Here is a 12561-nt window from a genome sequence, read left to right on the forward strand (position 1 = left end):
ACAGCAGCAAGAGAACAGTCATATTGATTTAAAAACCAACAAGCCACTGACATAAAAAAGAAAAGAAGTATGCTGTATACTGTGCTTTCTAGAGATTTGTAAAAGTTGCCAGCATTATCTGGAACAAGTGGGAAGAATTTTGGCAGCCAAAATTACTATCCAGCATTAAAAGAAAAACAGGGTTCTAGGGGGATCGTATGGTGTGGCCCCAAAAGGGAATGCCTTCAATATATGCTGCCTGGTTTTGCTTGTATCTTTCCATTCTTGACGAAAGGATTTACTTTTAAAAATACTAAACAAATATGCATGTCACATTTTATATTAGTGATATATTTCTATAGCTATACAACTGGGAGGCGTGGAGAGGGGGCATGCATAAAGGCTGTGGGGAAATATCTAAAAATTATTATCTGAGTCCTTTTCCTGCAAGGTCAAACAGGATGCCTACACATACAAAAATGTACTCTATTTGCTCGCAAGTACATAGATGCTCCTGCAGTCTGATGTTATGCATCTTTACCAAGAGGTAAACTGTGACTTAATTCCAGGTAAACAGGTACAGTTTTACAACTTAAAGCTGTGATCCTAAACAGGCTCATTAGAGAGCAAGTCTTGCTGAACTTGAGACTTACTTCAAAGTAAGCAGGCTGAGGATTGTGCAATCAGAGAAGAGTCTTCCTTGACAAGATCCAGCATTCACTTCTCAATTCCCTGGTGGGCGTTTTGACAAATGAGAGCTGTCACTTGTGTGGCAAACCCTTTGAAACAATACACAAAGTGCCATATTTGTTTTCCCAGTACCAATGAAGTCATTAAGTGAATAACCTACCTACACCCACACCATAACTCAACTTGCATTACTCAAGAGTAAAGATGGACAAATCTGCCAATTTGGGTTCTCCAGTCTTAAATCCAGTTCTGTAGCAATTTGCATTTTTTTAATTTAAAAAATCAGCATTTTAGTGTAAACTTCTCATATTACAGACATTTGTATATGCAGTTTTGACTAATACACACATTTCCGTGAGCAATGTCCCCTAATATAATTCATTTGTACATTATTTGCACTAATATATGCATTTTTATACATACTTTTTATGTGCTTTTTTTGCACACATTACTTGGTCGGAGAACTGCACTGCAAAATTGTGAGCAGTATGGATTTCAAAGAATGGCTGTGTTTCAATACACACATTGTTTTGAAAAGTGTGTATTAGCTAGGTTAGCCTTTAAATGTGAACCAAATTGAATTTCTCCCCATCCCTATTCAGGAGACAAATGACTGAATATTGTTTATTTATTTTGATCTACTTTATATGTTTATATGTTGCCCTTCAACCAAACAGCTTTGAGAGTGGTTCACAAAAACAAAACAATTAAAATTAGTAAAGTATAACATGCAAACAAAATAATGAAGACAATCAATTAAATCTGTAGATTATTTTTTTAAAAAAAAACTTGTCTTCAAGACAAACAATTTGAATTTTGTTTTTCCCCTCAAAACTTGACACTTAAAATATTTTTTAAACACACACAAGATTAAAAGATATATTAAATTATTGGATTAAAATCTGTTATACTGTATTTTGATTATGAACAGCACTGAAAACAGTTTGCACTGTTTCTTCAAGCTCAGCATGATTCCCCACCCCACCCCCAAAAATGGCAACTACAGTAATGAAGCATATATCTTTAGTATAGTCACAGAATACACAGACCTTCCACAATCAGGGTTAATTTTTCAACAAATTGGTAGTTAGGTGTGCAAGACAAGATTTATCCCCTGTTTCCATTCTTGATCAATCACCAACTCAGCACTCACAAATACCAAAAAAGTGCACTGATCTCACAGTAATTTCAGATTGTAATGAAGCTACAACAGAATAAATTGCTAACAAATGATATTGTTCCTATTTTACATAGCATTCCCATTTTCCAGGAAGAGAGATTTGCTATTGCATTAAAACTTACTCCCACAATGGCTTCAGTAGCCCATTTCCAAGATCATGGCAATATTTTGTTAATTTTAAAATATTTGCTTGATGGACCATCAATAAGAAACCATACCACATGAAAACTGTAGACATGCAAGCAGTAGCCTACACCCCAAAGCTGTGTAGTAAATAATATTACAGTTTGATAGAACTTAGAATTTGGACACTGGCGCCAGACAGGAGCATCTTCCCTGTGCAATAAGTAGCCTTGAAAAGATCACATGCAGTGAAGGTAATTCTGTTGCCGCTTCTACTGTCAACATCATTAGATTAACAACCATGTGCTCAGTCTTCATTTTGGAATGATGCAGTACATGGTTCAGATGCCTGGAGTGGTATTTCATCAACCTAGCCTGATGCCCATTTGTTTTCATCTGGCTTTGTTTCTGAAATCTTAAAACAATGCATTGTGGGTATCACTAGCATTCAGCCCCAAAATATTCTGCTGCTAATCCGATTCCTAATTTAATCTCTTCTTCTCAAATTATAGACAAGCCCTAGGACAGCAGGCATTTAGTATGGAGGTGACTCTCCTCAAAGCCAGCGTATTTAAAAAGGACTTTCTATAAATAGGACTGCTGGCTCAGTCTTCCTCACTGCCTTCTGAGTAAAAATAGCTTAAATAGAGAGACAGGCAAGACTCATTAATCTCTTTGGCCGCGATCCAAAGAGCCAAAAGCATAAGGGGGGGGGACACACTAGTGCAATTCGGTGCCTGAATGCATACACAGTCTTTACACAAGTTATGTGCACAATTAGCTTGCATGAAACTGTGTTCAGTTACAGAACACACTCTTTAGCTAGAATTTAATTTACTCCCACATATGCTACTCAGAAAAATACGGTGACTATTTCAAAAGCTGTAATGTGCCTCTGCATGCAGTATAGGATCTATAGACCCAAGTCTTTGGTCATTCTGTCTGAGCACAACCTCAAGTTGTCTTATTTCAAGCGAATCATGTGACATTAACCAGTTTGTCAGTTCAGACAACAGAATAAGTCCCATTGGAGGAATGAAGGTGGGTGGGGGGCAACATGTTAACCCAGGGTTTGCTATGGCTCATCTATGACATGCTTAACTACACGTTATCAGGATATTCACACAGACTCTTAGGGTGTGTTTATCTCCTTTGGGTGCAATTCTACACTCCAGATACCCCAGCTGGATAAACAGAGGAAATGGAAGAAACACAATTCCTATAGACCTCTTCAAACCTAGATACGTTGGCACAGCACAGCTTTGTGGATATGCCAATCCAATTCCCTGCCAGCATGTCTGGTATTTATTTATTATGGGAATTTCTACCCTGTCCTTCCAGCAGCTTCCCAAGGCAATGTCTTGCCAGCATAAGTCTTTGTGACTCACTTCTAGGTTGATAACCAGTGGAGGCGAACTGTCAGGCCAAAAAGCCTAGTGGGCAGATAGTAACATAGGTTGTCAAAGGTTGGCTAAAAGTGGGAAGTGGGGGCATGCAAGGGCCACACAGAAACCTATACAGCCCTTGGTTCCTGCCATCACTGCCACATCAGTGAGCACACAACAGACTTACAAACTCTGGCAACGCTGGTAACTCAGGGTCTGAATATCACTTTGATTCTCAGCAGAAGACAGGGCTTTGGCCACACTTCATGCCTACTTGCATTTTTCCTGCCAGAGTTGGTGTTCCTTTTTGTTTTTGCTTTTCCTCCTTTAGCACACCTTTTGACCATGATTCACATTATTAATCATTTAGTCTTAAAACACGGGTGCAGACCTGAACAGAAAACTAGCATTATATAGTACCTTCCCCAAGTGCTTTACATACTTACAATATTTGTAACCCGAATCAGTATTATACACAGTATGGTCATGACTGAGCTGAAAGATCGAAGTGGAAACTTCTAAGTAGCTCATGCGCTTAACACTACACTAATAAGAAAAGATGATCAATAATTTGATGTCCTTCTAAAATATTTAGCTGCAGTTTTTTAATTAACTTCCTTCATCTGAATCCTAGATGCATTAAGGATGTGAGAGTCAGTGTGGTGTAGTGGTTCAAGTCACAGATTAGGACCTGGGAGACTAAGGTTCTAGTCCCACTTGGCTATGAAGCTCACTGGGTCACCTTGAGCCAATCACAGTCTCTCAGCCTAACCTACCTCACAGGGTTGTTGCAAGGATAAAGGTGGGGGGGGGACTATGTATGCCACAATGAGATCTTTGGATTGAAGGTGGGATATAAATGAAATAAATAAATAAAATTTACATGGAAGTCAAATTTAATCCAATGGAACATGTTACACTTAAGACTGTGTACACATTACTGCTCAATTCTGGCTCCAATGTTTTCCCACTACAGGTGTCTGAAGCCATGCATACATGACAATAGCCACAATCCATATTTATCCAGTAGGTTCTTGAGAGATCCTGCTGCTTGATGTGTTTTCCCCAAACTGCCTTACATCAGATTTGAAAACGTAAGCCACTTTCATTTCACAGTTAAACTGAGGTGTGTACATTTGAGACACCCATCGTGCATGTGCAGATTAGGAGTGGAGTGCGGGGTTGAAAGCACGGAAAAACCAAACAAGTCACGTGCATCAAGTGAAGACATTCTGCCCCATCTCTGGTGTACAGCAAAATGCAAATCCAACTTGAAACGCAGCAGAGGAAACGACCTTGCTGCAATTTAACACTAATGCACACAAAGCCTTATAAAGGATACCAACGCAAGAATCCTTGCCTTCATTCACTAACTTTGCAGGTGGGCAACCCAAATATTGTAAATACAGTGAGGGATTTGTAATGGATTTTAGTCAAATACAATAAATGATTGATACATACAAATACAGGCAGGCTTCCTGTGGGCCATAACACAGAACACACAGAAGACTGTCAATGCCACTGAAACTGCTACACCAATAACCACCATGAAGGATGCAGCACTGCTCCGTATAACTCCGTTCCTTTATTAGAGAAACAGTGTGCTGTTATGACTGGCGTGCCAGAGACCAGTTTTCACATTCCCTAACTTGATGACTTATTATTTCAAGTCAGCCTTGCAGGGTAGTTGTGTGGATAAGACAAAAAGAACCATGTGTAGCAACTAGACTACGGAAAGGCAGGGTGTGTAAATGTAAGAAAATAAAAGACTGGGTACTTCAGGAAAAGAAACAAGGTTCCTATAACATACATTGCTTCCACTTTAGATTTATATCCAGTGTGATGAATGTTTCACCATATTGCCCAAAATTAAACCACACTGCCAAAAAGAATATATGTAATGTACCTTAAATAGAGTTGCATTGCTTGCCACCCCCCTTTCCTTAATGCTGCTTTGCCAGTTGCTGTTTCAGGCTGGTTATTTATATAGCATTTCATGGGTTGAAATCTCTGGATTCCATCCTTATCCTCCTCTCGAACACAGATATCATTAGTGCAACGCCCTGCTTCCGAGAGCCTGAAGGACAAGCCATGAAGGCGGGGGGGGGGGATCTACGCTTCCCAAGCCTTCCCTCTCACCAGTTCCTCTGTCCTTCCCTTTGATTGGCCTTCACTGCGATTTAGAGCAATGCGCATTTACATGTTTGACACAAAAGTCTTCTCTGTTGCCTTTCCCTTCCTCATTAAAAGCAGCATTCAAGCACCGACTGGGTGAAGGGAAGTGCAAAGAAAGCAGAACCATACGCTCTATTAAGCGACACACCAAATGGCAAAGTAGAGATGGGATCTGGAAAGGTGATTGTGTATTCCCCTCCACGGAGGAGCTGCTCTCCATTCCGCCGGCTGCTCGGACTACGTGTTCCCATTCTTGTGTGGTTTGCTGCCCACTAGTGTCCTACAGCACAGGCTCACAGGCAGCGTAATGGCACACTGCCTCATTATGTCTCTGGCGAAACCCATCAAAAAAGGTCTGGGGGCACATTAAAGTGCCTTGTGATTGGACCACCACTCAATACGCAGAAGAATAGTTTCTTTGAAATGCATCTGGCTTCCTAATTAATGGAAATGTCATGCCTGTCAGCTGTGGTCAGCCACTGCTAGGAAGGAATGTGTTTTTATTATGGCAGGTCAGTGTGGATCAGAGGAACTGGTTTCCCCACACTGATAGCACTGACCACATAATCCTCTTACTATCTACGCCTTATGAAGCGGCTACTCGTATCAGTATCTGTATATGTGTGCCAATTGTTTCAATGATATTTGGAGAAGCTTGGGTATCTCAAAATGCCCCTTTTCTATATGATACTGCATGCCTAGAAACAACCTTTGCCACAGAACAGCTCTCACTGCAGGGGAACTCTGAGCACGTACAAGGCTTGGGTGTGGTGCTCCCCTCGATATTCAACAGCCAGGGCTGCCTGCGTGCAGCCTTTGCACAAAAAAGCTTGGCACAAATATCCAAGTGACGTCCACCAGTTGTTTGGGAAGAGGAGCAAGGGCTGGCTGAATTCAGGCTCTTCTCCCCACCCTTCTGCTTGTCCATCAAACGGCTGATCAGCAGAGATCTTAATATTTTTTTGAATAAGCTCCATTCAGTCCCTGCAGCTCCATGGATGCTCCTTTGGATTGTGTCACTGGTGCCCTCATTTAATTTATTGTGCCATCTTTTCCTCCTCTACTTTGGCTCCTCCCCCCTGATTGCAATATTCTAATATGGCAACATTTTTTTTGAACACAACCAGGCAGTAAAAGATAGACAGGTGCAGATACAGACTCATGCATTATAGATACCTAGTGGTATATTTTCTTTTAACGGAAATCTATTTTTAGCAGTACCTCTACTTTATCGGTTACATCCTAGTTTTTTCCATTGATTTTTTATTTAAAAAAACCAAGCATCAATGGACCTTAGTCACATGCATGTGGCAAAAAAAGGCAGCAAGTTAGATTAGCATGCATTGTACAGAGAAATATTAGCAGGTTTTACAAATCATAAAAAGCTCTAGAGTTTCTAAAATAAAATTTCCAAATTTAAAAAATGCAAGTACCTCAAGGCCAATTTTAAAATACGCATTTTTCATCCACCAAGGCCCAGCGTTAACTGCAAACCCCCCCCCCCACACACATTTTCTTCACTTAATAAATAGTCATTTCTAGAACACCTTGGCATAGCAGGCAAAAGTTGAAGTTGTAAAGGCTGCTTTGAAAAGGCTGTAGATGCATGACTCTTATTAGCGTCATGGGGATTGACACAACCGCTCTGAAAATGTGCATCCAAGATTAACAGCACATTTTGTCTGTGTTTCAAAAAAATCAAATTAAGAGCTGAACTAGAAATAATAAATGAGAAAGACTTCACTCAAGAAGAACTATTCATTTCTCCATTGCAATGTAGCAATGTTAATTATGGAGCTTCCTTTTGAATGTACCCAATCCATCTACTATTTAATACAATGGACAACAATTTTGGTATTGTAACATGGTAGGCCTAAGCCTACACATATATATTTTAGGGTAGCAAAATGCAGATTTGGGACCAGCAATTTTTTTAAACATGTACAATTTTAGGCAAAATATAAATCATAACTAATACTGTCACTAGCCTTCCATGTCACACTTATTTTACTCTAGTGTGAACTGAAACATGGACACAAATTCTATAACCTTCAATGCCTGCAGCTGCTTTAAGGTTCATAGCATTATTGTTTCTGGGGAAGTTCTAAAAGAAGGAAATTATTAACAATGTGTCAAATGAGTGACTTTTCATCACACAACCAGGAACACTGCCACAAAATAATCAATTCTGAGACAAGCTCATGCAAATTGGTTTAAAAAAATAAAATTCTTCTTTCAGTGATGTATATGATCATAGCAAGAATAAACTACCCAATTAATTTAAAACTTCAATCACAGTGAATAATCCAACATTTATTATCAGGGAAGTGTGAGGTCTCAATAATATTGCACTCTTTTTAGACACATTCCTAACAGCTCCCTCATAATACGTTTATTTCATGTACTGCTACATATTACCTTTAAAGAAGCTTTATAGAAATATATGTATTCTGATTACTAGTTTATGTATTCATTCCTGCATATTCAGATGAAAAAAGCCATGAATTTCAATCAATGTTTAAAGAAAATTAACTTAAATGTCTTAGACATTTCTACTACTTTAAGATACAGAATTGTGCATAAGGGATGTAATTTGTATTTTATGCACAGTTCTTGTAGCACTTATTTATATTTGTATGTGCACACGTACTTTGGTATACTTATACTTTGGTACTATTCATGCACCTCATAAATTAAGGAATTTTAAAAGGTAAATCTCCAATCTGTTTTCTTCTTTAGTTGCAGAGCAAAATTATGATACAATCTCTAATAATTATACAGGTGTATGGATTGAAAAGGACACTCATCCACTTTTACCCTCTAACCTTACCTCTACCATAACATTATTAATTTTTCTTTGTGGACTGCTATTACATTATCTACAAAAACATCTTTATTATGTGGCTATAGGTGCAATGCATTAAGACATTAACATATCTACCCCCCAAAAAAACTTGGTCATACAATGCAATTTAAATCCCATTGATGTGAGTTCTCTTACAATGCTATCGTAGGCTCACAGAATCTTGGTTAAAAATAGACTTTCATTGTTATTTCCTTTCTAAATGAGTATTCTGAAAGGTCTCCTCCTATAAAAGTCACTAAAGCTAAAACTATTTTATATTTCTAAACAAGGGGAGGAGAGAAATCTTAATGACAGAACTTGTTGCAATCACCATTAATGCTAAGACAATTTCCAGAGTTTGTCCTAATCATTTTATATTGCAAAGGCTGCCAAAATGTCAAAATATTTAGGACCAGTCCAGTCATCTCATTACTCGTATTTTATGTTGCATTCCTTCATGGCTTAATTTCAAGTTCAGTCTGCCTGTCCACATTCTAAAGGATGCCTTGCCTGCCAGTGTATTTTTCCATCCATGCTATAGCTGAAAAGACCTGAAGGCACTCTCATCCAACATTCAGTCCTCAGCCTCTGCTTGGAGCTTCAATTATTTGTATCTTCCAGGAAAATCTCTCACTTTTCCCCTCTACAATTCTCTCCCTCATTCATTCTCACCAGCAACATTTTTCTATTCTGTCTGCTTTGCCTATTTTGGAAATCGTGTGCTTAATCTTTCCATTTTAACTGTCAGCATATTAATGTGTTTTAAGAAGAGCTGTGCTCTCAAATTTGAAAAATGGGCATGCCATAGAACAGGAGCATCCAGCAGCAGCACTCTGCATGGCATTATTTCTCTTTCACCTCCTTCAAAGCCTTAACGTCACTTAAGGTTTTTGGTATTGACTGTGATTCCCCCCCCCTTAAAAGTAATGCAATAGTAGGATAAGGAAACCTGTGCATCCACAGAAGCACTTTGTCTAGGCTTTAAAAAAATGCATGACTTCTGATCAAATGCACAGGAAAAACATGATGAAGAAACAGCAGCTTTGCAAAAACATAAAGCTCATTCTTTTGCCTTTCCACTGTTACTTCACTTCTATAACTTTGAAATTGATTGAAAGACTCCCTAGCCTTTTTTTAGGTGACGTAATGCTTATCAGTGCATATTTTTACATAAATGAGGGTGATGAGTGCACAGCAAACCCCATTCCCAACGTCTGATGAGGCAGCGGAACGTTGAAATACTAGTTCAAAAGGTATAATGGAGCACAGAAAGTGATGCGGCTTCTCAAAATTAACAGAAAAGAAGAGAAAAGCTTTCCCCACACTGAGCCTTCCAGAAGCTTGCGGTGCATGCCCTTCATACGGATAAATGCCCTGTAGGGTACAATCCTGCATCCGTTAACACGGCCGAAAGGGCGCAGTTTTCTTCGTTTCATCAACCATGGCTCGATACTGAACGAGGCAGATATATAGCGCTCAGGATCACTTGCCTAGGTGAGCTCCTTGGCAGCCATTCGGGGGCGATGTGCTGCCCGCCGCGCCCCACCTGCTGCAGGATGCTGGGGCGAGGCCCCCCCGGCGGCGGCTGCTGCAGCCCCCCAGCCCTGCCTTCCTCCGGGCTCCCCCCGCCGCCCTTCCCGCGCCGCTCACCATTCAGGACGCTCTGGAGCAAGACGGCGGCCAGCATCCACATGCCCCTGCTCCTCGCCAGCCTGGCCGCGACGGGCTCGCTCGCCTCTCTCTCGGCCGCCTCTCCCGCGGCCAGCGGGCCAAGCAGCAGCTCCGTCCAGCTCCGGGGGCCGCTCCCACCAGGAAGGAGGGCGAGGGCGGCCAAGAGGCGCCGCCGCTGCCCGCTGCTCTCCTTCAGCGCCTCGCCCCGCTGCTCCCACCGGCGGCCAGCTCAGGTGCGCCCGGCGCAGCCCCGCCACGCGCCCGCCGCCACCGCCGCAGCTTCGCCCCAGCAGGTCCACAGGTGGAAGAAGGAGCACGACGCAGCCCGGCAGCAGCAGCAGCAGCAGCAGCAACAGCAGCAGCGCAAGGACAGCAGCAGCCCACCCTGCCCGGTCATATCCGGCCCGGGCTCCGCAGGACGAAGGCAGGCAGGCAGGCAGGCAGGCAGGCTCCCGACGCGCGCCCCGCTTCAGCCACCGCTGCCACAGCCCGGCAGCGAGCAGGCAGGCAGGCGCATCTTCGCTCTCCTCCCGCTGCAATCGCACTGATCCCTCGCCTAACCTTGGCTGCCTCCGAGCGGAGCGCACGAAAGGGTTAAGCCTCTCGCCAGCCAGCCAGCCAGCCGGCCGCCTCCCTCCGCCGCAGCCCTCGCTGGGCTCCTCTTAAAGCGGCGGCCCCAGGGCAGCCGAGACGCAGCCAGGGAGGGAGAAGGTGCTAGAACCGTCGATGGCCGCTCTCGACTTTGCCCATGCCTCCCCCAACAGTACCTGCTTTCTTAAGCGCAACTAACGGATTGACAAGGGGGTGGCGGCTCCGCAAGCCCATACGACGTTTTTCACAAGGCAGATCGAGTTGTGTTTCTAACCCTTACATCTCAGTGAAATAAAAGAAAAGAAAAGCAATTTACTTCCAACTATGGGAGCTGCAGAGGTTTTGGCCCTGGTCTCTATTAATAAGCAGGGGAGGGGGAATGAAGACTCCTGTTTTCTGATGCAAAGGGCAGGCCCACTCTGAATTTAGATTGAAACATTAGTTTTATATTTCTGCGTAGTTTTTTTTTTTATCCTCCCAATGGCGTCTGCATGAATGAGATTCTACAAGGCTGCAAAAAAAAAAATAAAAAAAGAAATGAAGAAGAAGGGAGAAAACCACACACGTGCCCAGAGTGACACACACGCACAAGTACAGACTCTCGGCTTCATTTTCAAGATGGCTACCATGACAACATCCAGACTGGCCTATTAAAGTGAAAACTGAAGGCAAGGGGATTTTACAGGCCTCTCCTCTGACCTCTACTGCGGTTCTTTGAAATATTAAAGGAAAACGTCGCACATAGGCTTCTGCAGTGCTTAGGTAGAGGCTGGAATGCCTCAACAAAAGTAGCAGCTCAGGACCGAGAATTAAAGAGCGGTTGAAGTCAGCATTTCAATCCAATCTTCGGGAACCAATGCTCAGGCCTTCATATCATATGCAGATCTTCAGACAATTAATCTGGCCAGCAGACAACCAAGACTAAAAACTGAGCCCCCTCTTTGCAACTTGTTTTGGGTTAATTTCAACTGACCAGAACAAAAGCACATTTTATACCGAGTACGCATTAACCAAAACCAACTAGTTTCTCCACTGTCAATTTGCTAAAGTTTTGAAAACTTCATACGTTTGCATGTGCTGACAGGCTAGCAGAAGTGTTAGCTTTTGTTTTCGGAAATCTAGCACCCTGCTCCTCTCCTTTATGAAGGAAAATGGCTGCTGTTTATTTATTTATTTTAAATATTTACAGACAGTTTGCACCTAAAAACACAGCAAGGCAGTATACAATGTAAAGACAACATTACAGTTTTAATAAGCATATCGGTTGGTAAAAAGAAATTCATGTTTCAAAGCCCTGTCTGAACAACTTTTCAGGCAGGGATGATTCCTGCCAAACCTACTGGCAGGGGGTTCCACAGGGCAGGATCTGCCACACTATAGGCTAGGTCTCTAATAAAGGCCAACGGAACATTGGGGACATGGAGAACCACCAGAAGTGCCCCAGCAGAACCTCAGTGATTGAGATGGTGCATAAGAAATCAGACAGTCCTTAAGGTACTTTAGTCCCAAGTTGTGTAGGGCTTTGTGAATTGTACTACAGTCACCTAATGCCACAGTGACTCAGAGCATGCATAGAGTGTGTTTTCTCTTATATGGGAAGTAGCATGTTTAACTAAACCAGGGCTTACTGGGACAGTGCAAATGCTCACCCTCACTTTGCTCCTCTGCAGTCCTTTTAACACAGTGTAGCAACTAAGCCAAACTTTGGCATAGTGTGTTGTCCAAACCCAGGATAATGGTTAAGATGTCTCCTCCTTAACCATAACCTGTAACCATAGGACAGTATTCAGCTATAGATTGTGGTTGAGGTAGAGTGACCTTCCAGTCCAAGGTTTGGATGACGTGCTAAGCCAAACGCTGGCTTAGCTGCCATGCTGGGCTAGGAGGAGTGCAGAGGAACAAAGCAGGTACAAGCTCCTCTC

General features: G+C 42.2%; 1 protein-coding gene across 1 annotated transcript in view; it reads right to left on the reverse strand.

Annotated features, from left to right (window-relative positions):
• DSCAM (DS cell adhesion molecule) overlaps positions 1–10220 on the reverse strand; it is a 321009-nt gene extending 310789 nt beyond the window's left edge. The window contains exon 1 of the mRNA XM_081004411.1: positions 10028–10220. Coding sequence (XP_080860537.1) covers positions 10028–10070 — 43 coding nt within the window. The 5' untranslated portion in view covers positions 10071–10220. The remainder of the gene's footprint in view (positions 1–10027) is intronic.
• Positions 10221–12561: the final 2341 nt, after the last annotated feature.

Source organism: Podarcis pityusensis (genome assembly GCF_964106645.2).
Source record: "Podarcis pityusensis genome assembly, chromosome: 4".
NCBI classification, from domain to species: Eukaryota; Metazoa; Chordata; class Lepidosauria; order Squamata; family Lacertidae; genus Podarcis; species Podarcis pityusensis.